This window comes from Drosophila miranda, chromosome XL, assembly GCF_003369915.1.
Source record: "Drosophila miranda strain MSH22 chromosome XL, D.miranda_PacBio2.1, whole genome shotgun sequence".
NCBI classification, from domain to species: Eukaryota; Metazoa; Arthropoda; class Insecta; order Diptera; family Drosophilidae; genus Drosophila; species Drosophila miranda.
In genome coordinates this window covers 16890316-16909174 of record NC_046673.1, presented here as the reverse complement: position 1 = coordinate 16909174, position 18859 = coordinate 16890316, and the positions used below count along the sequence as shown (strand labels likewise).

Genomic DNA, 18859 nt, shown 5'->3' with positions numbered 1-18859 from the left:
CTAGATCGTATCCATATTATTTTCTGCGTAATGCGGCAGCGCCCCTCGATTCATTTTGGCGCATAACAAGCATAGACTTGGTATGGAAATTTTGACACTTCGACATCCAAAAATACAATTTAGTGAATGTTCAGAATACTTTTTACATGTGTAACTAAAGAAGAATTTTAGGTCTTTCTTTAGGTATCATTTCTGGAACTGTACTAATTTGTATGGTAGTTCCGATTATTGACAGACCACTGTACTACATATTTTATGTACATGGCATTCAGACGTACATTTGTACATAAGACCTACTCACATATGTATGCACACATATATCTGAAGATACATGCACTCGTATCTTACATACCTTTCACTCGTTAAGTGTCACGTCTGTCAGATACAGTCCGTTCCCGTTCTACATCACCGCCGACCTGGTATCGGTCGGCGGTATCGATGGCCTCTCCTTGCCCCTGCCCCCTGTGGACAGTACGTGAGCGGTTGCACGAGCTCCAGGCGTGGATTTATCTGCATTTGTGTGTGCGTGTATCTTTGCCTTCCGCCATGAGCATCCTCTCATCCGCCATCTGCAGTTCGGAGAATTTTCCACTCAAAACGGCACACTGGGACTCACACTCAAGGCTCTCTCATTATTTCACTCGTTTCTCTCACGCTCTGAAGCAGCAGCCACAGCAGCTGCTCCTGTTTTGCAATTTCCTTTTTTGTCTGCTTCCTTGATGGACGAGCAGCAGAGAGTCGAGGTGGAAAAATTGGATGCAACAGAGAGAAGGGGGAGAGGTTTGTTGCAGCTTCCTTTTATGTACATATGTCTGGCTGCCACTGGCAACAAATATGGAAACGCTTTACAAAGAGTGGAGATCAAAAGGAGTCGAATACGAGTATGGGGTGTACTTGAACCATAGGACCATCCATGCTCCATGACTTATGCCCCATGCTCCATACATCCGCCGAGTGCTATATATAGCCAACATTCACATTCGAGAGAGTTCCAACATCTTTTCTGTATCTGAGGATCGTCAATGTCCGCAGCATTCATCACGTAGGCAGAGAGAAAAATTATCTTAATATTCTAAAAATAATGCTCCCTTTCAGTGGCTCAACGGCTATTAGAAGATCTCCAGGAATATACTGTCTATAAGGAGAAATGTACCCAAAATCAAAACGGATTTCAAGGGATTTCTGCTTTAAAAGTTCTTTCTATTCTAGATGATTTTTATTATACAATTGCTATCATTTAATAATTTTTTCTTTAATGACTTTAATAGCTAATTTCACCTTGAAAAATTCGGATGTTCATTGCACTCGAATGTGTGATGGAGTTGATGGGTGTGGGGTGTGATCCCCACCAGATCAATGTTCAGATCAATGGCTGTGTACACCTTATGTCCGAGGATTCGAATGAGTCGATAGATTTACCGAAAAGAGGACAATCAATCACTGAAACGCGGGCCAACTTTTAAGTTTAAACCAACGCAAACGAAGGCACAGTTTCATAGAGAACTCTTGGAACTGGAACATTTGCCATGAAATCATAGACCATAGATCCCTATTTTTGTATTATTTTTCTCGAAGGAACCTTGTCTGTGGCCCTGGCCAAAGTTCGCCAAAATTTGGGACTATTCAAATTCAAAAACTTGTTTAGAATACTTATAAAATGAGAGTAAAGTAGGCGATGCTAAATACTTTCATGAAACCCTGTACAGAACTACACACCAGAGCTCAGTACCGTCTGAATAAGTGATCGGTAAGATAGAAATCCAAAAACAAAACACACATTTTTAAAATTTTAGAAAACCTAAAATTTGTTGTCCTATATCTTTGACAGTTTCTGAAGATGGATATCTTTAAAAGAATTGCAATATATTTCAACCCACCGCCAGTACAGGAGCCAACGATTGTCGAAATTACTAAAAAAATATGCCTTCAGATTTGGTACTATTTTCGACCGCCGCCCCCTCCATTTGTACGCTTTCTGGGCGATGACAACGTTATTAATGCCCTCAACGTTGGTTCCCTGATATTGGTCTTCGTATGCCCTTTTATTATGGGTATATGCCTTAAAGATCTAGTAAAAGTATGCGGAAAACTCTACCATTGGAATGCTATGCTAAAACAGATAGACGATATGGAGGATATCGAAGAGGACGATGAGGGCGAGTTATCTGAGGAGGAGGAGGAGATAGCCGCCATAGAAGATGGAGCAAGTGAAGTCGCTAGACTGGAGGATGATCCAAACGAACTTGCTCTAGCCCCAGTCCCAGACCCAATCCAACTACCAATCCCTGTCCCAAGCGATAATTATTAGTTATATTTTTATTAAATATTGTTCGAAATTTGCAGTCCAAACTAGTTTTAAATAAATTTACTATGATCCCTTTGGCCTTTAAAAATCTGATCTTTAGTATAATCTTCCTTGTTCTTTCAAGATATTTGTAAAAACTATCTTGAAGATTCCTCGCATGTACTTGACTTGCCCCCTCCATCTCTCGGCCACTGCATGGGTGAGAACGAGCGATTTTCAGCTCATAATTGTCTCTTAACGATCACGTACACCCAAAGAAATCTGAGTACAGCTCTTATGAGGTGGAAACACGGGTGCTCAAGTGGCCATTGCATCGACATGAATCCACTTGGGATCGTCGCTGACGCTGGAATTGTGCAGTGCATTTGCATTTGCATTGAAATGGTGAAATATGTATTGGCGCATACCAATCTCTTGGTCACTTCGATCCAATCGCCCTGGCTACCAGCGGCACGAAAAACTGGCTTTGAAAGGCGTGGGCTGGCTGGCGCGGTTCTCTTCTGTGGGGAGTGGGGTCTTCTTGGCCGATCGGTTGACAATGGCACTGGCTCTCTCGCTGTCGAAGCAGTTGATGGGGCACAGCAGATAAATGTAAGTTGAATGCCCTCGATTGGGCAGCTCCACAAAAAAAAAGCCAAGTAAAGAAGAATACCAAAATTCCAATAAAGAACAAGTATGTCCCAGGTTATTTGTGTTATTCCGACTAAAAGATACCACGCTAATTGCATATCCGTTGAACCATTTGAGTATTATTAGTAAGTCGTTTGCAATATCAATATACGGATTAAATTCAGGCAAAACTGGGTATTATTCGAGAAAATACACATAGAAAAATCATAGAATCGTAAAAATATCGTGGTAAACAGATTCGTTTGCTGTGAACGCGACCGGTTCGGTTATAGTACGTGTTGCGTGTCATGCTGCAGTGCCCCTCGGTCGATAGGGCGTAAGGTGGTGGTGATTAGTGATTGTGACTTTCAGGTGTTCATTTTTGCTGATTACGAATATATGTATATTAATATACTCTTGTACTCCACGAGTACTGGGTATACAGAAAAACAGCCACAGGGGAAAACAAAGAACCAAAAATGTTGGTCTCCCCATTATTCGCCTTCTCTCTGTCTGTCACTCTCTCTCTGTGTGTGTGTGTGTGTGTGTGAATGTGTGTTTTGGTTGTGTTCGTTTCGATTGTGTGTAATCCGATTATTATACCTGTTGCTGGCTGCACAACAAGTTCCTGTGGGGCTGGTCTCACGGATAACCCGGGGGCCAGAAAAGGACACGAGAATGAATGCCCTAGCCTTAACCCTTGATAGCCTTAGCCCTAGGACTGATTTTGGGGGCTGGCTGCTTGGCAACCGGTTTTGCCCCCTTAACAAAACAAAAAAGAACACAAAAACCAAAAAACCAAACAAACAAAGCAGCACAAGCACTGGGAGAGGCAGTACTGGAGAGAGCGACCAAGCCATCGCAATCCCAAGGTGTACTCACATAGGGTGCGGCAGTCCCAGAGTGACCTGCTCTTCATGGTTACCTATATTGCGGCAGACACGCAGAGCGGGCGAGAGGGAATGATGGAGTGGCCAACAAAATATGCAACTCCAGGAGTGGAAATGCCGCACCTTGAGGAAAATGCACCTTGCCTAAGCCCGCTTGGACGCAAGCCCTCTTTCTCTCTCTCTTTCGCTCATTCTCTTTCAGAGCTGAGGTAGACACGCAGCGACACGTGAAACGAACGGAAACGAAGTTGAAACAGCGCTTCAGTACACAGTTCAAACCTGGCATTTGCTGACGACGCTGAGACCACTTTTTGACTCTCCAAAAAACCGAACGCTGTTGTTTTTGTTGTTGTTGTCTCCGTCACGTCACGTCACGCCAAGCAACCAGCGCAGCGCACCCCCCCACCCTGCCCTGCTTAACCCCTGCCCATAGCATTGTGCAATCGAAGGCAATCGAGAATGTCATCGCTGTCCCAGTGGTGGATCGCATCGCTGCTCTGCCTCTGCTTGTGCCTGTGCCTGGTGCCCTTTGGTGAGGCCATCGAGTGCTATGTGTGCGATACGAGCGACACGGAGCATCCCTTCCAGTGCGGCGAGTGGTTCGAGCGGTACGATCAGCCGGACATCCAGCCGCAGAACTGCTCCAGCGTCCATGGGGCACAGTTTTGTGTGAAGCATGTCGGCCGCTTCGAGGGCGGCATTGGAGCGAAGCGCTTCTGCAGCTCCAAGGATCTGGGCAACTATTGTGACTACGTGCGGAACAAGGGTGACCGCATGGACTATCGCAGCTGCATCTACACCTGCGACTCAGATGGGTGCAATGGCGCCGTTTCACAGCTGACGAGGCCCTTTGGCAACGGTAAATGGGGTGTGGCCGGCCTGATGCTTGCGCTCTGGCTCATCTGGCAACGCTGAAGCTGTGGAGAGGAGAGTCTCTCCCACAGTGAGAGAAAGACAGAGAGAGAGAGATCGCGAACAAAGAAGCTACACTGTTTCAGCTTCTTCTACACGTTGTGCATCGTTTAGTTTTTTTTTTTTTCGTAGTACCTTAAGCTTTTAATTTTTAAGTTGTAACAAAGTAAAGAGTGAAGAGACAGACACACACAAAACAAATAGAGAAACCTCACAGATGTATATTTAATTGGTTTTGGGGGCATGGGAACGCTTTGGCAGTGGAACACACACTTTGAGCGCAACTCAAAGTTGAACAGAGCGAGAGAGAGGAACGCCTGGACTGAGGAACAACAATGGAGATCGATGTAGAAGGGCTCTCCACATATTTTTCTCTTTCTCTCCGCGACTCGATTAGGGGCACGCTTGCGCAACTCTGAAACACAAAACACATCCTTACGCCGATATCCATACCCTATTCTATACCCTATTAAATCCAACATAATATACATATGTATCTATTAGAATGATATTTTATGGCTGAAACATCATATTTAATGTATTGGCTTTTCAATGGTCTCCTGGTCACAATTCATATCATGTCATTCGCTAAAGTTTCATTTAAGAACTACATAAACCATAGTCGAACGTGGAACTTGGAAATACAAAAAGAATCATCGTACTTGTCTCCGTGGTGTCTGTGTTTTATGTCATTCTTTAAATGAATATATTTTCATGAATACCGCATCAAACTTTAACCTTATGTTAATCCTATTTAAGCGGTATAAATAGATCCAATAGCCAAGATAGTGGCCCTTGTGCTACTAGTGACACACTTCTCGAAGACTGTTCTCGGCTTGCCTTTGAAAGATTCTGTTTGTCAATCGACTGACCTCCGGAATCGAACGGCAATCGCAATCATCAATCGGAATTGGATTTGACATTCTTCCATTTGGCAATTGAGCGAGAGATCATTTAAGCCAGCGCAATTTGCGGCCGGTCGTTTAAAGGCACAAAGAACCTATGGCAACCTGAGGCAACGCTCTGCCCACACAACAGCCCCGTAAGCCCCATAAGTTGGATGAACCCCGCGGCACGAATAGCAGAGCCGCACTGTTGCGTAATTGTATAAATTGAAAGCGCCTTGAGGCGCTATCATTGGGCATGCGGCATGGCCACCGACCGCTGTGACATCCACACCAAACACCAGGGAGGAGAGGCAGCGAAACAAGGAAAGGGATCCAAAGATCCAGGCGCTCGACAAAGTACTATGTTTTCGTATTCTAATCGCTACGAGTCGATTCTTTATCAGCATTTCCACTGACACAATTGCCCTCTCTCCCACTGTATCCCCATCTCTGTCTGCCGTCCCATAGAAGATTTAAAGATTTGTAATGGAAAAACAGAAAAAATAGTATAAATAGGTCTACTGTTTAGCTAATATTCAGATGGAAATGAAGGTAAGCATATACAAATGATAGAAATGTGACATGGCATATCGATGGGATGACAGATTTTCATTTTATGGTTCGTTTGAGAATGGTCTTCCATCACATGGAGAAGCAAAGACTTGAATACTCTCACAGTTCGATCGATTTTGATAATCCCATTCTCAACTAATTCCCTTTGAATGAAGATAGCTAGTAATTGTATTATTATCTGTTAGATAAATATAGATAGTCGAATGAAAAAACATTCTGAATTGGATTTAATAGCATGCCTTGTACATTCATTGAACACGCAAAAGACTTTGTTGGAGTCGTTGTAAGAATTTTTCATAGAATTGTTCAATGCTCAATCCTTCAAGAAAAAGCAAGTGTCATCATTGAACAAAACGATCATTTAGTGGGCAATATCTTTATTACAAAAACCAGTTTTGGTTCGTCGTTGTCGTCGTAGTCCGATATTTTACTTTGGGTCGTCGCCAAATAGTAGGGTATCGAGGGTATTTTTTTTTGTTGCCTAATCCAATGAGACGGGGGGGTTGCCAGGGGTCTTAACCCCTAATTATTTCTAAAAAATATACAAATATATATGTACATACGAGTATGTTTAAAATTATGCAACATTTTCGGTTGTTAGATGATTAGGGTTAGGAATTTTTAAGTACTTTTGTCTGGATGTGAAATGTGTTTTTCTTTCAATCATGTAATTATACTTTTCAAACCAGAATACTGTTTCTAACAGCTTTTAATATTGTTATTCTACGTATTCGAATGCCGCTTCGATTTTTCATAGTCTGGTTCCGTCTTCAAACATTCCAAAAAGTCCCCTCGTTCCGATTGTGATTGTGAAATGTGAACACCTCTATGGGTATACATATGTATGTATGTAGTACATGTAAATATATAAAAATCTATGAAGCGAAAGGTTAACAATGTTTTAGCTGATAGACACAAGATGTGTAAACAGAACTTTGTTGAATCGGTGGAGGGCAATGGGCGATGTGCGATGTGTTGAGGCTGGAAATCCGGGGGACGAATAGGGGATAGAATACAATGGTAGAGGGCAGATCTGGCAGCATGCGATGGCTGGCTCAAGGTCACTGCCAAGCGCAACCAAAATAGCCACAAAAACGAAATGCAGACGAGGCACAAACTCCAGACCAGACAACAGACACAGACAACAAGCATTTTGAAAATTCTTGTAAATTTCCAACATTCGAAACATGCCACATGCCACATGCCACACTAAGCACACACAAGCAGTCCAGAGAGAGACCGAGCTCGTGTGGAACAACCCCCGAATAGGGACGGGACAACCCCGAGCATAAACATTTGAACCAGAACTTCTGAATCTGAATCTGCAAACGAAAACGAATTTCGGATGATGGGATGATGTTGGGTATTTCATAGAAAAATCAGTTTTTATGAGGCTGCTGCGTCATTAGTCCGGGGGTTGATCTCTCAGTACAGAGAAAAAGAGAGACACAGAGAGAGACAGACAGAGAAAGAGAGCGAGTTTATCCTTTGTTCTTGCTTCCTGCTTCCTGTTCCTGCTTCTAACTTTCACTCAACTCGACTCAGTCGAAGTCCACATTCCACTCAACTCCAAATTGCACTCGACTCGCACTGACCTATGCTTTTCGTGGATGGAAATTTTTGGCGTCATTTGCGGAAGCAAGGACACGAAAGTATGACAACACAAAGGACACAAAGGACACAAAGAACCGACAGTCTTTCCCCACGTGTTTGTTGCAAAATGAAAACGACGCAATGGAGGTTATTCACACGCGATTTTCCCCAAAAATCCTCAATTTCCTCGTTGAGTAAGGGTTTGTGTAAGCTCCATGGGGAGGGGGGTCGTAACCACAGCGATAAATGTAAGACAACGCAATAGATAGACGTTCCAAAACTATTGCCATTCTATGACTTTTAAGTAGGAGAGTATCTATATTGCTAGACATTAAGATATATCATCTTTACTTAAATATTAAGTAATTGAGAGTCTAGACTTTAGCGGATATGTATACTATAGTAATAGCAATAGCCACAGAACATTCAATCCCAATTTATAATTATATATGTACAAGCCCCTGCAATCCCCTTTTCACATGCAAGTTAAATATCCTCGTGGTGCCGCGATTTATCAATAATTTATTTACGTGCAGAAGCTCTTTGGCGGTCAGACATATGCTGAAATATGACCCAAAACTTGTTCATATAATAGAGGGATTATTATACATGTATGGCTATATACATGTATGTTCCCTTTAAAACCTACCCTTAAACACATCTGGACTCTGTAATCTATGTATCCCATCTACTTACATATATACCATCAATACTCATACATACTTTGACACTATATTTAAAACTTTTTGCCTACTCCATCTCATAAATTACATTTATCTAAGTACCTACTAAAATCATCATATATGTATATGTAATTTCCATTAAGGAGGGAAATGCTTTATATGAATATTTGCCTTTCAATTTCGTAAATTATTCCATAAATGTATTAAAGTCAATATTTTTGTACTTCTATCTATCAGTTTTCAGAGCCAGATTTCTACCCTTTTTGTATCTCTGCATTTTATTTCTCTCTATTCTGTTCCATTATATATTATAACTTTTGTTCTGTATCCTCCTCCATCCTCTATCTATTCGCAATGTAAATCTTCTTCAAGAACTAGCCATCTTTATACCATTGAATATCATAGACTATATTCTACGTTATCTGAATCTTGCAGTATTCCACCTTCTTGACATTTAAGAGCATATTTCCTCTTCCTTTTGTACATGTTTATATCTTTGATACCCGAAAAATTAAATATCTGCATTCCCTATCCCTTTCATGCTCCATTCCAATCCACCCAATCTTTTACATTCCCTAAAACGAAAAAACGCCATAGACCCCATTCCCCCCGAGAGCAATTAGTATTTGTTATCCGTCGAATCACGTGGAAGGAAGCTGCAAAATATGTCAAAATTCGAATAGCAAATGAGGCCCGGCCCCAGTTCAACGTTTCTAAATTGCTAATAAATCGCTATAAATTGTGACTCTTAATTGGTAGGCTGACTAGTCTCCAGTCTCCAGCCTGGAAACACCCTCCCACCTTGTGTCTTGGTGTCTGCTAATCCGCACAAATTAAATGCAATTGAAATAAATTTGCATGCCAAGATTGGGATGGCAAATGGCATGCAACAAGTGTTCCAATTGCATACAATTTATTGGCAACAAATTCCCAGTCCAGCCCAGCCCATCCCCTTCTATAGGTCATCCTCCAATATTTCTCGAGGTGAGGCAGCAGCCGCAAAAGTTCAAAAGTGTTAATTGTCGCATCAATTTGGATAATTGAAGGTAGTCCCGCTGTCTTCGTATCTCTAATTAAATTGCCTTGGGATCGATCTCTCTCTCTCTCTTTCTATCGCTTTCCATCTCCCCCTAATGTAGATACACCCTAATCCAATCCAAAAGATCTCAAACTCTGCTACAAAGACAACTTAATAGAACAAAAGACAGATCAAACGAAATCTTGACCGATGCCCAAAAACGAGAAACCGAGAAACAACACAGAAACAGAAAAAAACCACTTCGATCTCATAAATGTTAACGGTCATTCACCAGCAGCAGCAACAACAACAACAACCGAAGAAAAAATTAAACGAAAACGAAGCCTAAAATAGAAACAGATACATGAATACCCTACTCCACGAAGAATACTCTAGATGATGCTATACGATTAATTAATTCAGAAATAAATTATATCTGGTTCATGGCATTATATTGTAGAAGTATCCAGGGTATCCTTGATGCTCTTCCAAAAGTATCTCCAACTGACAACAGCTTAAGCACTATTGTAGGTACTCTTATACAAACATGAAAATATTTCTTTACCATATAATGATATAGCAAAGGCTTGGAAAAAGTCAATTAAAAGTCTATACACTCAGACAAAAATTGGCACACCCATATTTAAATTAAATATTCGGGTTTGAAATACACAAATAGAGAAATTAAATAGAATTCACTTTGATTTAAAACAAAGGTTTTTTAATCTAAATATGCAACACTTTAAAATAAATACAATACTACGTTTTTTCTCTACAAAAAATTCTGTAGCACATTTTTCTGTAGTGTTATTATTCATATAATTTTTTAATGGCAGACATCAGACATATACGTCATTACATATCTGGACAGGATAGTAAGTTGACCCCATGATTGTTAGTGCATGACAGAGAGCAAGCTGAACACATTATTTATTGTTTGATATAGTATTCGAGGAGCTGGTTTTCAGCTTTGTTGGGGATTTTAAGGCAAGCGAAAGAAAGAAGTCACTTGATATGCACACAGCGTTCGATTCGATTCGATTTGGTTCGATACAAAAAGAATAAAAAACGAGGGGGAACGTTGTGAGTTGCTGCGAACACCGCAACTTTACAGTTATACCCGATACTAAGTCAGTTTAACTCTCCTCCGGCAGACGCCGCTAATATTAAACGACACGACAAAGAGTGCGTGCGAGAGAGACAGAAAATCAGTCTGAGCGTGACGTCGGGCGCTGCGTAGCCAGTGCAAATTGATTTGTCTGATCTGGTCCAGATTCAGCAATCTGATAGATATGGTCGTTATCTATGATTCTGCGTTTTTAGTTTTCTCGAATGTGCAATATTGTGGATGCAACAGATTTTCGTCTTTTGTGGGGGCGGAAAAGGGTGGGGCGAAATTCTGAGATATACGTTTTATAGTGAGATCTAACAGAAGTGCGGATACCAAATTTGGTTACTCTAGCCTTAATAGTCTCTGAGATTTGTGGATGCCCCAGATTTTCGTCCTTGCGTAGGCGGAAGGGGGTGTGGCGAAATTTGGACACGAAACGGTCAAGGTCCGATATCACAGGAGTGTGGATACCAAATTTGGTTGCTCTGGCTCTTATAGGTTCTGAGATCCTTGAACTCATATTTTGCAATTGGCAAAGTCGACCATGAAACCTGTGTGTTAGAGAGAGACAGAGCGAGAAAGAATGAAATTGTTTTCTCGATTCTGGCTATAATAATTATACGATCTGGTTGAGATTTTTGGTTTTATCGTATCTTTAAAAATGTGGATGCCACAGATTTTCGTCCTTTGTGGGGGCGGAAGTGGGCGGGGCGAAGTTTTGAAATATTTTTGTAGCAGTGACATATCACAGAAGTCTGGATCCAAAACAACGTTGCTCTAGCTCTTATAGTCTTTGAGCACTGGGCGCTGAAGGGGACGGACAGACGGACAGACGGACGGACGGACAGACAGACAGGGCTCAATCGACTCGGCTATTAATGCTGATCAAGATATATATACTTTATGGGGTCGGAAACGATTCCTTCTGGACGTTACATACATCCACTTTTACCACAAATCTAATATACCCCAATACTCATTTTGAGTATCGGGTATACAAATTGAGACAGAGACTGTCTGTCTGAAGAGACAAAAGATACTCGTAAACCTGATCGGCTCTCCAACGCCAACTCTTTTTTGTTCTCGATCTTGAAGTCGATCGGGGGGCCCGTATTGGACCTGGACAGTTTCGAAAGTTGAACTTTTGCATGACCAAATGAATGAACCCAGGCCAATCTAATCCCCGAACTCATTCCATTCCAATCCAATCCAATCCAAGCCATTCCAATCCGGTTAACATTGACCGCAAACTATCAAAGCGAAATCTTGTCATCAAATCAACTTCTCAAGAGATTCGAATGTCCGAGTGCCTCGTCGACTTCTCGACTTGGTGCTAAGCAGGTGTCATAACTAGCCTGCCATTACACCTCGACGCGTATGGCGCAAGAGTCGTCATCGTATTTGGAAATACTTGCCAAAAGTAAGTGCAAAAATGTGTCAGACCAGAGGCTTCTCATACTAATTTGTTGTTTCACTCATCCTATAGATACAATGACTTTATAAGGATTTACGGGTCTGCCAAAAGGGATCAGTCTCCTTGGAAAATCTCCGACAAGAGAAAGGTGTTCTTATCTTTGTGTACAATTATCTTTTAATCTTGGGATCGGATATATTTTTATTGGGACAAAGGAGAGAAGGTCTCTCCATTCGTTATTTGCCTTTGATTGTATGTGTATTTATTTAGGTTTTCTATGGGGTATTCTATGGGAAATCATTGAGTTACCAACAGGGTATGATATCCCAATGGAAGCAAACAAGCTTCAGTGCTTATCAGTGGAGAAAACCACAGCAATCATACGAATACATAGTACAATATCTCTGGATCTTTTGGATGGGAATCCATTGAAATTTCCCAAGCACACACCATCCATAAAAACTTCACTGGGCTGGGCCCATAGCTTGGTGGAGACACTTTCAAAACCGCGTAGGAACAGGCCATAAAGTGGGTCACCAAAACCACAAAACTGTCAGCCACGCCCACGTTTCACAGCCCTCGAATGGAGGTGTCTCGTTTTTTTTTTTCATTTGAAATTCCGAAATCGAAATTACAGTTTTTTTTGTCGGCCATTTTGGCCAGATCCAAAAACCTGTTACACTCCCCAAAAAAGAAAACAAAATAAAAGAACCAAAAAATGCATACACTTAAAAATATATATACCTATATTTAAAATAAAAAAAAGCATTTGAAATAATTAACTGCCTAGATTTAATCGAAATGAATAAATTATTCTGGTTCTGGTAGGGGTTCGGAATTGGAATCGGGTTTTGATTCCGTTCAGACGGGCTGCTTGGTGGACATCCCTGACGTCGATGGAAGCTGGTGCGGAGCTGTGGATGGATGACGCAGATGCAGCAGGGGAGAATCCGTTGTGTCCAGGCCACTAGTGTCCGGATAGTGGGGTACACGATCGCGATACGCATTGATGTCGTTGTCGCGATCGGGATCGGGGAACTCGCTGGCCAGATGATAGATGATCTTCTTGAACAGGAACTCGGATAAGTTGGTGCGCAGAAAGAAGAGGAACATCCAGTTGGAGAAGTTGCACTTGTCGATCACCGCAGAGATCTCGTTCTCGTCCACTCTACCCGGCTTGGCCCAATACAGAGACCAGCGGGTAAAGGTCAAGCTGTATGATGGATGGGATTATCAAAAGGGTTAAGGGTTGAGTACTCGTCTACTCACTTTTTGTAAAAGAACAGCGTCAGAAGTCGCCAGACGAGACCCAGAACGGTGACAATCAACAGGAAGGCATACCAGAACCACAATATCACATAGATTTTCTCGTTCATGATGTTCAGGGCCATCACACAGAGGGTGTCGTGCTCCTGCAGCGATCCGGAGGCGCCGAACTTGAAGAACTTACACTTGGTCACCTTGGGGAAGACGATATCCAAGGCATTCATCTCGTCCACCCATCGGGAGTGCAGAGCCTTCGGGCCCAGTGTGAGGAACTCTCCGGCCAGGAAGCGGTTCGTCCAGGTGATCTGCAACAGCAGATTCACCAGATTGAGCACCTCGGCAAAGACCAAATGTGCGCCCCAAGACTGATTCAATCGCATGCGATCGATCATTGTCCGACGGATGTCCTTTATCCGCTCATCGGCCTCCGCCATCGAGGGTATGTTCAGCTTGCCAATCCGTAGACTATCGTTCTTGAGGTATTTGGTGAGGCCCACCATCCGGAGGCCAAAGACCAAGGCCTTGACCCGTCCGCCCTCCCACTTCTTCCATAGAAAGTGCGGCACATAGAAGCAGAGCGCCTGGAAGAACAGCACAAACGGCACCCACTGATAGTAGCCATGGCGCTTGATCTTATCCTCATTTTGATTGAACGGTCCGATACCAGGCGAGAAGATTTCACCATTCTTAAAGGCAGTATTGTTGTAGTGCTTCACCTGGAAAAATGGAAATAGATCGCACTTTTTAGTTCAAAAGATTTTTGAATCTTTCAAAATGATTCCTCCGTATCCGAAATCTCTGTCTACCATTTGAGAAGGCCCCAAACCATAGAATGTTACCATGGCTTGTGATGTACTTACCACAGTAAAAGTGGGCGTAAAGAAACAAAAGGTATTGATCACCGGTGCAATCACAGCATCGGATATACACTGGATATGTTCGCCAATGTACTGGCGGGAGGTGATCAGTAGTGTGGCCACCAGGAGGATGACAAAGGTCCAGCGATAGTGCAGCTTGAAGACAATATTGTCGATGATCACCCGCGTAATATCGAACTTGAGGTACTGCCTCACCGAGCTGAATGTGTTCAGCATTGTGGGAGCTGTTATCTAGTTCTAGTTTCACCTTTCAGCTGCGATTACGATTACAGTACAAGGGGTTTTCTCGCGTTTCGAACGAGGTTTCTCTGGAGAATTGTCAAGGGTTGTGTGTGCTGTGGCCTAGCTCCTCATAACGTTGCTGTTGTCCGCGCACTGTCGGGGATTGCAAACTGTTTCGACTCTGGTAACGCGCTGGACTGCCTGCTTGGGAGGCGTCTGATTGCGTTATCAGGGAGGGAGCCCATTGCCTCAAGTTCTCTTGGTAATAAGACCCAACCAAAAGAGCCTCCCCCTTCGATAAGACTTCGGCCAAAGAGCCAACTCGGCTATTTAATTGAGTTTTTGGGGGAGAGACTACGAGTAGCACTCACTGATTATCTTATCGAATGATATTCGCTCAAGGAGAACGAGGGAACGTAACTTGCAAGTGGAATTCCTGATCAAAATATCTTCTCCGTTGGGAAAAACCGAAAAGAGAATAATCCAAATGAGTAATCCCAAAAGTGAGTGAACAAAAAAGAAACGAAATTAAGAAAAGAATACGATCCACCTCTTCCAATGCACACCTCATAAAGATCCCTAAGCTCCTAAGCTATGATCGAATCAATGGAAGGATGCTAACATGGAAAATCGTTCCTATGGAATATATACGATATATGACTTCAAACGAAACACCCTAGGACTATGATAGGTACACGTTTAATGATTTAATCATGTTCGAAAATAACTGAACCGAAATAATTTTGAGCCCACGTGGTGTAAAAAATAATTAAACTAATCTTATACAGAACCACATTTCTTTGAGCTACGTAAAAAGATATTACACAAAATGTAGTAGGTAGCTATATTTGGAAGGGGATTTTTTGAGTCACAAGGACTTTAGTTTTGACCGGGGATGATTGGCATTTGCAATTTGAATAAGTTTTCTTTTGTGCATAAAAAAAGGCTATAATGCTCATGTGTATGATCCCAAAGAATATATCATTGAATTATCCAATTCAAAGATTCACATCTGATCTGTACTGCTGTACTCCTGCGTTGTCCGCATTTCCCATAGGTGAACGGATACATACATACGCTACGAATCGACACGAAACACAAACATACATTCGTCACGGACATTTCGAGACGATGAGGAAAGAATAAAGTATGAAAGTGGAATCGAATGACACAATGAAAATGAATTTCTCTTCGCATAGTTCGTGAATCACCCGATTCGTGGTTCGTGCCAGAGTGCAGCTCCGTTTCCGCCGTAAACTAGAGCTCTCCGCATCAGAGAGCCCCGCTATCAATCGCAATTCCGATTCAATGTTGTCTATGCCAATGGATGGAGGGACCGAAAGTGAATTATTGTGGCGCAGTGGATACGAGGGGGATGCAGCTGTTGACCCAGATCAGTGACGGACTCACAGAACATTGACTGTTGTTCTTTAACTTAAGATGGGGATTACTCGATTGTTTGCGTTGAAAAAGATTTTATTTCGGAGTTCGTCATAACTGCATGACTCTTGGCAGGACAGGTGGAGGTCTACGTTTGTTCTCTTTAATCTTATATGAAATGACAATCTTATCGCTAGACAGACAACCAGTCAGGGTCTACTCTTCATTTTCCTTTTTATGAGGTTGTGCTTTCTTTTTTGTTTCGTTTCATTTTGTTTTATTACTTATTATTATTTTTGGGGTGGAATGTCGTTTGAGATCCCCCCACACTATCAGTGTCAGCATGCTATGTATCTCTATCTGTATCTTTTCTGACGCTTATCTAAATAGCTCAACGACTACGACGAATTCATATTTTGTGCTTATTACTTAAGCGCTTAAGAGTCTAACGTTGCCGGATAAGATACCCGTACAGCCGTACAGATAGAGACGGGAATGGAAATGCGTAAATATGGGCAGTGACTCTCTCTCTCTCTCTATGAAATCGTGTTAGTAATTGCCACATTTTTAGATGGTTGACTGGCTATGATATTGCCTTTTCCGGTTCTTGGGTTTCATTGGAAAATTTGTTTTGGTTTTTTTTTGGTTCAGCGAAAGTTCATTGAATCATATTCAAATATCAGTCGAATTGCTTCATTAACGCAATTGCCTAATACTCGTATTGTTATTTATCTTTTTTCCATTGGCATTTTCGCATTTAAATTTGAATAAAGCAAACCGCAATGAAATCGAAATTCAAGCCATTCAAGCAAGGCGATCAACACATTACCCTCAGTCACAGATACAATTACACCTCATAGGCAATACTCGTATTCGCATTCGTTGCAACAATATTCTGCTGAAAAAATGAAAGTACGAGCTTTTATTTAATACAAATTGCACAATGCTTTGCATTTGAAGAATGCGATTGACCAGGTGATTAGTGAGCGCAACAACTGATATACCCTTTCTGAATCCAGGAATGGTCCTTATCCAGATCAGACCACAGAAATGGATTGCCGGGTATCTTGATGTCGAGCCCCGTGTGCCTGTGAAGAAAGCATCCTTACTTCAGAATTTATTGGTTGTCTCGTCATCTTACCTGCGAAGTCTACTCTGTGTGTCGGTGGACAGATGCATCTTCTGGTACCAATAGCCAAAGTTTTTTAATAATAATGGTATGCTTTATTTATTGGAAAATTCTTCGTTCTTTGATCTATAATAATGGTATGCATTATTTCCCGGTAATACTCGTATTTCAGTTGTTTGTTGAGCTGAATTCATGTTATTTAAATTTCAATTTATTTTCTCCTTAAAGTTAACATGTTTATTAAAATTAAGAGCTATGAGTTATAAGCGAGGTACTTTTTCTACTTAGAATATTTGTATCCGTTGGAAGGAATACTGCTCTCAAATTTTCATAGAATATTCAATAAATGAACCCCATTACCTGTCGTAGGAGTAATGCGTATAAAGTTCCATGATTTCACGATTCCTTGGCCTTTACCTTTGGAGAATAAACATTTCTAGGGGTCTTAGATTGATAAACGTTTTCAAGAGCATACCTTTTGCCATTAGCTCCCTTCCCCCACACGAAAAAGAAGACCTCGAAGACGTTTTTGGGGTAATCGCCACCTGTTGCCAATTATTCATAGGGAACTTAATGGAGAATCGTATGCGAAATGAACTTGATTCGATGGCTTTAATGGTGGCGCTGTACACAAAGCGACGCCGACACGAGAAACTGATTAGGCAAACAAAACAAAGTACGAGTGTATCCAAGTATCTATAAGATAGTCAAACCGAGGGAGCGGCGAGAGAGTTTATCATTGGCAGGCCCAACAGCGCTGTCTTTTTTGAGAGCTCCTCTTGGGTCTGCAAAAACCAAGAGAGCGAGAGAGAGGCTCAGCGCAGGCGTAGCTTGATTTTAATATAGTGACGCAGAGAATTTTCGGGGAATTTGCTTGGATGATTGTCCGACATCGTTGGGCTCCTCACGTAGATGGATGACTAAGATCCGGCAATTGGTCAATTAATAAAGAAATCACAGACTGAAGTAGAGATAAACCATGTGAAATGTTGACGTTCTCATCATATATTTTGGAAATTTACAATCGAGCGAGTCTTATACGATACCATTTTCTCCTTTGAACACTTGTGCGAAACTTGAGAATGGGGAGATAGGGAGCCCCTTATTCCATCTGATTGATACACGGGCGTTAGACAATTAAGGCTTCGGTCTCGGGTTTGGTTTTCGATTCGGTTCGTTGCGGTTTTTCTGGGGCTATTTATAGCCCGGACAGTAGCTGTATCAGCAATGTATCTTCTACTCACTCGTATGTCCGCTTGTGTATCGACTTAATGGTTTTATAACTGATTTTTATTGGCTCGTCTCTCAGGTTGTTGACGGCAATCATTATTAATTGCCGTACGCCTAATGGGAGGACTCATTTCTCATGTTTTGCCCCCGTTCTTTGAGCACTACGCGGGTTTTGGGTCGGACTGAAACGAATTCGATCCAAAATTTGGCTAATTGCTAATCAAGTTGTCGACTTGTAGGAGTTGAAGTGGCTTCTTGATTGCATCTGAAAGGAAAAGTATAAATTCAGACCTAACCATATCTTTAGGTTCAATTAATTCCAAGTTAAAATAGAATTGGAACTATAATTAAACCGCCCTTTGAAATGCACCAATTTAGAGAGACTTAGTAAGATCATTAAATTTCTATAAGAAAGTAGAAGAATAATAGTAAATTATTGTGGAAACCCAAAACGTTTTTATTTCATTTGCGAATGTGAAAAAAATTTAGTTTTAATCGATTTTAATAGAGAGTATGAAATAAAATATGTACTACGTGAGCTGCGGAATCAAGGAAACCTCTTAATGAATAAAATATATATATATATTTAAAATATAATAAATTGAAATAGGATTCTAGGATTTCTGGGTTGTGTTCTTGCTCGCTTCTGAGCCTATTTGTGGAAGTTTACTCATCAGATCTATCGAGATCTTGATAAAATAGTACTTAATAATGTCTGAAATGTGTGTCTCTCTCTCTCTCTCTCTCTCTCTCTCTCTC

The 18859-nt window shown here is 41.6% G+C and overlaps 2 protein-coding genes and 2 long non-coding RNA genes across 4 annotated transcripts; 2 read left to right on the top strand and 2 right to left on the bottom strand.

Moving 5' to 3' along the window:
- The first annotated feature begins 550 nt into the window (after positions 1 to 550).
- Positions 551 to 1911, top strand: LOC117186037. The gene is made up of 3 exons (XR_004471209.1): positions 551 to 1042; positions 1096 to 1747; positions 1829 to 1911. It is a non-coding gene; the product is annotated as an uncharacterized LOC117186037 (long non-coding RNA).
- A 2110-nt stretch (positions 1912 to 4021) lies between these two features.
- LOC108164993 lies at positions 4022 to 4938 on the top strand. Its single transcript, XM_017301018.2, has one exon. The coding sequence runs from the start codon at positions 4264 to 4266 to the stop codon at positions 4717 to 4719; it is 456 nt and encodes a 151-aa protein (XP_017156507.1). The 5' UTR covers positions 4022 to 4263; the 3' UTR covers positions 4720 to 4938.
- Positions 4939 to 12746: 7808 nt separating this feature from the next.
- Positions 12747 to 14584, bottom strand: LOC108165072 (innexin inx7). The gene is made up of 3 exons (XM_017301122.2): positions 14122 to 14584; positions 13265 to 13977; positions 12747 to 13208 (listed from the first exon to the last, which is right to left on the bottom strand). The coding sequence occupies exons 1-3, from the start codon at positions 14353 to 14355 to the stop codon at positions 12857 to 12859; spliced, it is 1299 nt and encodes a 432-aa protein (XP_017156611.1). The 5' UTR covers positions 14356 to 14584; the 3' UTR covers positions 12747 to 12856.
- Positions 14585 to 16847: 2263 nt separating this feature from the next.
- On the bottom strand, positions 16848 to 18523 carry LOC117186038. The gene is made up of 3 exons (XR_004471218.1): positions 17346 to 18523; positions 17231 to 17287; positions 16848 to 16996 (listed from the first exon to the last, which is right to left on the bottom strand). It is a non-coding gene; the product is annotated as an uncharacterized LOC117186038 (long non-coding RNA).
- Positions 18524 to 18859: the final 336 nt, after the last annotated feature.

What these genes read in the sequence shown, in the direction of transcription:
- LOC108165072 (XM_017301122.2), bottom strand. Translation starts at nt 14,355, where the DNA reads ATGCTGAACACATTCAGCTCGGTGAGGCAGTACCTCAAGTTCGATATT. An exon ending in TTACGCCCACTTTTACTGTG is followed by an intron (nt 13,978 to 14,121) that starts GTAAGTACATCA and finishes CCATTTTTCCAG; the next exon opens with GTGAAGCACTACAACAATAC. An exon ending in ACGCTGTTCTTTTACAAAAA is followed by an intron (nt 13,209 to 13,264) that starts GTGAGTAGACGA and finishes TCCATCATACAG; the next exon opens with CTTGACCTTTACCCGCTGGT.
- LOC108164993 (XM_017301018.2), top strand. Translation starts at nt 4,264, where the DNA reads ATGTCATCGCTGTCCCAGTGGTGGATCGCATCGCTGCTCTGCCTCTGC.